This window comes from Trichechus manatus, unplaced genomic scaffold (assembly GCF_000243295.1).
Source record: "Trichechus manatus latirostris isolate Lorelei unplaced genomic scaffold, TriManLat1.0 scaffold00035, whole genome shotgun sequence".
NCBI lineage: Eukaryota > Metazoa > Chordata > Mammalia > Sirenia > Trichechidae > Trichechus > Trichechus manatus.
The window spans coordinates 10,143,587-10,150,668 of NW_004443971.1; the positions used below are offsets into that span (position 1 = coordinate 10,143,587).

The 7,082-nt window shown below is 45.4% G+C and overlaps 1 protein-coding gene across 1 annotated transcript; it reads left to right on the top strand.

The window, feature by feature from the left end:
* The first annotated feature begins 970 nt into the window (after positions 1-970).
* Positions 971-6,656, top strand: LEMD1 (LEM domain containing 1). Its single transcript, XM_012555215.1, has 4 exons — positions 971-1,052; positions 2,771-2,893; positions 6,219-6,289; positions 6,648-6,656. Exons 1-4 carry the CDS (start codon positions 971-973, stop codon positions 6,654-6,656), a joined length of 285 nt encoding a protein of 94 aa, XP_012410669.1.
* Positions 6,657-7,082: the final 426 nt, after the last annotated feature.

Below are 7,082 nucleotides of genomic sequence, written 5' to 3' on the forward strand. Positions count from 1 at the left end.
CTTTTTCTGCTTGCATACAATGTTCTTCCTAATCAGACGCTGACTGATCACCAATAAAGGCAAAGTCATTACTTAAAATTGGTCTAGATCCTCCTATGCTGAGTAATTATCTTGCCGTTGTTTTCACTGCAATATTAAAAAGCCTTGAACCCTGATAGGAATGCGTACAACAAACAAACTCCTAAATTAAAAATCTCTGTAAAAGGTTGACAAATGGATTTGTCAGGATTTCGTTAAGCAGGTGGAGAGGTCAGTTTTGGGGGACAAAGGGTCCAACTGAGTAAAACTGATTGTACTTGAGGCTATGCGGATGTGTATCCCCATATCAAGACGTGCATAAATCTATATAAATAAATTTGTGCGCCAGAGAATGAATAGCCAATTTTTTTCAAACGCCAATTCAGCAATTACAAAGCATGTTGGCGCTTAATTAAAAATTACCATCTCGTTATGTTCAGAGTAGAATTACAAGTGTGAAAACTACCGTTGGCAATAACTGAAGACTGCACCAGAAGGAGGGCAGGGATAAATAACTTTTATTTAACTCAGGAAAAAATCTCTCTCAGCTCTTTCATATTTAATTAACTTAGTATCTTCTTGGAGCTTGAGTCTTACTCAGAGTTCCTGAGCAGTAGCCGGAGTTTGTTCATTTGTCCACTTCTGTGCAGAAGACTTTCTCATGTTCACTGAGTAGAAGGGTTAGAAATAATAGAACCCCAAAGACATGGAGCAAAGTGACCCCTGTCCAAGGCTTTGCACGCGGGCAGCTCGTTCTGGCAGGGACTTATGGCACAAAGGAGCAGAGAATGGTGATTTTTGCTTCGTTGAAAAAATCCAGGGAGATGGAGTTGTAAACACTTTTGTGGACTGATAAAGTTTTAGCATTTACTTGTAAGACTACCTTAACAAAATTAATATTTTACTATTTCAGAAGTTCCACTGTCAGAAAAGAGACCAAACCTGTAGCACCATGATGGACGTGAAGTGTCTGAGTGACTGTGAATTACAGGGAGAACTTAAGAAGCTTGGATTTTCACCTGGCCCAATACTACGTATGTATCAAGTATTAGAGACGAGCGTTTATTAACTATAAACTATCTCTAAAGATTAAAAACAACTCACAGTAGAAGGGACAGATACAATAAAACCCATTAAATTAGAAATCAGAAAATATGTGTTAAAATGGCGTGGTGGCGCTATTAGACCTCCTCTGTCTTCACAAGGGGGAAGGAGGATCAAGACCAAGAGCCCAAGGTTGATTCCTCGGAGGTGGAGGTCAGACACACCTCCTCTCTCCAACCTTTTTACAATTCTGACACCAGCCATCCCTCCCATGGCACTCTCTACTTCTCTGCTGGATTTGATAATTTGTTGCAGTGGCCACACAGGATTCACAGACAATACTCACAATTATGGGGTTTATTAGGGAAAGGGAAAGTCACACAGAGTTTATTACGAAGGTTACAATTCAGGATCAGGAACGACTCAGGATATAGTTCTTCAATCAGAACAATCTCTTCTCAGCCATGTCCACAGAACGGCCTCTCCCTGACTGTTGGCCCTGTGGCCCCTCAGTCCCTTGGTCCTCCTGCCTGGCCTCTGCCCCGCTCGGGCAAGTGTTACAAAGCTCTTTATCTCCACCAATAAGTGCCCTTGGACACCCACTCCACCACTAAGCTTCCTGCCCGAAGGCGCTCAGCTCTCTCGCTCTGTGGGTCAGCATGCCTACTGTAGCTATCTTGCTCTGTGGGCCAGGAAGCTCTCTGTGCCATCTCTTGCCAGTCTCCCGGTTCTGCTACTGCCGTTTCTCTGCGACCCTATGTACGACAGAACAAAACACTGCCTGGTCCTGCGCCATCCTCACAATTGTTGCTATGTTTGAGCCCATTGTTGCAGCTACTGTGTCAGTCAGTCCATCTCGTGGTCTTCCTTTTTTTCGATGACCCTCTACTTTACCAAGCATGATGTCTTTCTTAAGGGACTGGTCCCTCCTGACAACATGTCTGAAGTATGTGAGATGAAGTCTCACCATGCTCACTTTCAAGGAGCATTCTGGCTGTACTTCTTCCAAGACAGATTTGTTCATTCTTTTGGCAGTCCATGGTATATTCAATATTCCTCACCAACACCTTAATTCAAATGCATCGATTCTTCTTCAGTCTTCCTTATTCATTGTCCAACTTTTGCATGCATATGAGGCGATTGAAAATACCATGGTTTGGCTCAGGCACACCTTAGTCCTCCAAGTGACATTTTTGCTTTTTAACTCTTTAAAGAGATCTTTTGCAACAGATTTGCCCAATATAATACATCATTTGATTTCTTGACTGCTGCTTTCATGGGCGTTGGTTGTGGATTCAGGTAAAATGAAATCCTTGACAACTTCAATATTTTCTCCATTTATCATGATGTTGCTTATTTGCCCAGTTTTGAGGAGTTTTGTTCTCTTTATGTTAAAAACTAGTTAAACTTTATTATACGTAAACCTGTTTATTTGTTTCTAGTGTGTGCACTATGCTATCTATTTATTTATGTATTTATTGGAAGCCCCATGAGGAGCACAACCTTGTCCATCTTGTTCTGGGATGTATCCCAATGCCTGGCTTCATCCTAAGTGTTTGTGGAAGGAAAGGGATGAGTTGTGGGCACCCCTTCATTTTAAAGGCCAATCATGTAAGGGACAAGAACAAGAATCTGAGTTGTAAAATATCATAAATCCAGGAAGATCACATACAAAACAGAATAATCTGTTCTCTGCATTCTTCCTCAGCTTCCACCAGAAAAGTGTATGAAAATAAGCTAGTGCAATTGTTGGTCTCGGCTCCCAGTGTAGCACCGGTGATGAATGGACTTGGAGAGCTGGACGAGCCTCAGGAAAGTGATGCCTGTGAAGGTACTATCATAACCTGTACTGCTAGATAGCAACTTTGCACTTAGTGACACCTTGGCCGGCGTGATATATGTCACTTACAGTGGTGTGCAGGATGACCTGTTGTTTGCATACAGAGGCTGGAAAAGAAGGCCTCAGGGCTGCAAAAGGAATCTGTAATTCCATGTCTGTATTCACATCAGAGACTCAACGGGATAGAAAGTGGGAGGTGGGAGCGGACTGGCCAGTTTGCATGTCATCTTACTGACCGGAGTCAAATTTGTGTCTCGTTTCTCAAATCAGCAGTTCCCACAAGTAAACTTTAGGATCGCTTTTGAGGTTTCACACCTTTGCTTTGCCTGAATCAATAAATCTAACCATTATTTCCTTCAGATTAAGTGATTTCATGCCCATTAAGAAAGGTGAAAGGAGCCCTTGTAGTGCAATGGTTAAGCGCTCGGCTGCTAACCAAAATGTTGGCAGTTTGAACCCATGAAGCAACTCCAGGGATTCATGATTACAGCTTAGAAACCCTCTGGGGCAGTTCTGCTCTGTCACACAGGGTTGCTATGAGACAGAATCAACTGGATGGCATCCAACAACAACAAGAGAGGTGAACCAGATTGTACCTCCCTGAACTCCTCCAATGCCTACCGCCCTCCTGCCTCACCCAGGAGCTGACCATAGATGGTCTCTCCCTGGTCTTAATGTGGATGGGAAGCCGCCATCGCTGGGATCTGTGGGCTTTGCTGAGAGTGGTCCCCTCCCCAGGTGCTCAGCTCTCCTGCCACACCTCCTAGTTTCAGAGCTCATAGGGGGTAAGCTTGAAGATTCCCACAATACATTTCAAGGTTCTTTTATTCCAGAGATATTTATTAGAGGTTTTATATGAGCCACAGTAAAATAACAGTAACTACCATTTCTCGAGGACCAACAACGTGGCTGGCGCTTTGTGTGCGCTATCCCATTTCACCCTAACAACACTTAGCTCAAGTTCAGGGAGGCTGAGTGACTTGTCCAACATCATATGCTAGGAAGCAGCCCTAGAATGTGCCAGGAAAAGGACAGAGCTCATCTATCTTCATCACCCCTGTATGTCCAGCTCCTGGAATAGCATGAGGCATATAGCAGGAATTCAGTGTATGTTTGTTGAAGGAAAGTGACAGAACTGATGTTTGAACCCAGGTCTGACCCCAAAATTGTGTTCTTTCACCACATCCAGTGCATTTTGTATCACAATTTCTGTCAGGGTAAACTTATTACATTTTTCACCATATTTAATCTACAAAAATGGCAGTTTCATGTAGTTCAAATAGTTCAACAAACCATGCCAAGGGCCTAAAGCTTTCTAAAAACTCCCCTGTAACGCCTGGTATGTATTGGAGGTGACACCACTGCTAAGAGCTGCCTCCAAGGGCCTGGCATGACTTGCCTCCTCTGAGAAGAGCAGCAGGGTTTTGGGATGGACCCCACTGACCCCTGAGCTAGGACAGTTAGCATGGGCGTGCCTCAGGGCAAGCGGCTGCCCCAGACCCTTCCTGGCTGTGGAATGTATAGAGTCCTGTCCCAGACCTGGGCCTGCCTCTGTTTCTTGCCACAGAAAGGAGCTCAAGGGCCTACCCAGCCCCCTGATGAAACGCAATGCCAGGCTTGAAGATTCCAGCTTTCCCCCCAGGGAGAAGGTGTGTACACTCGCTGATCACGACTGCTCATGCTGCAGGTCAATGCTGCATGACCAGTATGTTGTGGTCTCAGGTCAAGCTGTCCTAGCCCCAGTCTGCAGTCCTCCACAGAGGTGGAGTTTAGGCTAGGGCTAGGAGAAAATTGGTCCTTCAGTCTGTAAGCTTTGCCACCACTCTAGACTGGGTCCACCTGATGCCTGCCAGCTTCGGGCAATCAGGCCAGAGAGGGGGGCTCTGATTCAGTCCTGCCCTTGTAATGCCAGTCTACATTATCAATGGCCTGTGACTGGTACAAGTCGAAAACCCGGTTCTTCAGGTCAGGTCTGAATCAGACATTTGAATTTGCTCATTGGAGGGGTTTGTAATTCCATGTCTGTATTCACACCAGAGACTCAACTGGATGGAAAGTAGGAGGTCTATTTGTTCATTGCCAGAGAGAATGAACTTTGGTGCCATTAGAACAGAGAGATGGGTCTTTTGGGGGAAGGAGGGGGAGTTGCAGCCCTGTGGTGAAGCATTAGGTAGACCAAACAATCGGTGGGTTAGATTTTTGTTTTTCGTTTCTGTTTTTAATTTTTACTCATTGTTTTGGCACTGTGTGGACATAGCTTTGGTTATCTAACCGCCTTTCAAACTTTCCAAATATGTTTGATTTGGGGAGCACAGAGTTCTCTTCATTCACAGCTTGCACTTGGGGGACTCTGAGCTTCTGTTAAGGGTGACGGAAAAACTTGGGAACCGATGAGGTTGATGGTTGAACAACATAATGAACATGATTCATGTCATTAACCTCTACATAGATCTCTGGGTGGTGCAAACAGTTTGCGCCCAACTACTAACCCAAAGGTTGGCAGTTTGCACACACCCACCAGCACCGCAGAAGAAAGGTCTGGCGATCCGCTTCTGTAAAGATTACAGCCAAGAAAACCTTATGGAGCAGTTCAACTCTGTCACACATCTGGTCACCATGAGTCAGAATCGATTCGATGGCAAAGGGTTAAACTGTTAAACTGTACATGTGAAGATTGTTGAAATGACGGAGCTTTACTACATATATATTTACCACAATTAAAAAAAAAACCTCTGCGGAAGGTGGAATACCACACAATTTCTCCCGTAGCCGTTTATTAGAATGCTTCTCCACAGCTGAGACTGAGGGTTGATTAATAACAACCTTTTCTGTCCCTGGAAGTCCCCCTGGTTTTCAAGCCTGTTCATGCAGGTCTGGCCCTCTCTTCTCTGGGTGTCTTTTGTGTATAAAAACCCAAAACCCATTGCCAAAAATCCTCCCGCCCCATTCTGATATTCAGGTATGCTCGGGCCTTAACAGCTGGTTCAAAGGGACAATGGCCAGACTGAAAACAGCCACCCAGATGAGCAGCAGCTCAGGCAGACAGTGTATTTCTCTCCAAGGCATACAAATATGACAGCCTGCCTGTGAAGAACCCTCCCGTACTCCCAGGGGAGGGCCTAACAGCCTTTCAGAAAGGCCTCAGCAGCTCAGGAGAAATTCTCTTTTCCCTCAGAAGGGCAACGTGAATTTTCTGTCCCTTACAAAAATCTTCTGCCCTCTGAGTGAGAGAACTCACCCCAAAGATTGGTGCTTACCCCCTTTGCTAGCGCGAATGTCCTCACGGCCTGTTTTCCTTTTGTTTCCCACCGTTCAGAGTTTAATACCACTATCGTTTTGAAAGGAAATATCACACTCTCAACAGAAAAAGGCAAGGGACCCAAAAAAGTATGTACAACCCTAACGCGTGACTACTTTGCACATATATTAAAAATAGGAATTAGCACTTGTCACATTGATTAAGAAAGGAAAGAGGAAGTTGCCACATTCTGTTATGGTGGTAAAATCCTAGTTTAAAGATTTTGAAGTTGTAATGCACGGTTCTGTTTTAGGAGACTATTTCCCTGTTCTGGCAGAGGACCCAGGGTGATGGGGTCACTCCCACCCTCCCTGAATTAGCTGCCACCTGCTGTTCCCTCCAGCTGTCACATTCTCCCTCCTTCCCCACCCTAGTCTACACTCACGCACAGTGTTCTGCGGGGTTCTAGGCCCACGAATGAGAGGCCTGTCCTCTTCTCTTTCCCAGGCGCTCTGAGATCTGGCTTCCACCCCCACCTGCCTATGGCCAAGTGTGTGAGGGTAACAGGCTTTGGGGTGAGGCCTAGCTGGCTTCGAGTCCCTGCCCTCCTCCCAATTACTAGTTGTGTGACCTTGGGGAAGTCACTCAACTGTTCTAAAGCAACTTGTGCAGTTCAATAGCAATACAGACTCCCTGGGTGGTGCAAATGGTTAAGTGCTCCACTACTAGCTGAAAGATTGGTGGTTTGAACCCACCCAGAAGTGCCTCAGAAGACAGGCCTGGCGATCTGCTTCCAAAAGGTCACAACCTTGAAAACCCTATGGAGCAGTTCTACTCTGCACACGTGGTGTGAGAGTGACAGGCAGGTAAAGTTCTTAGAGCACAGAACACGGCACATAATGAGCGCTCAGCAATGAACTCCAACACACCCACTCTAGTGGC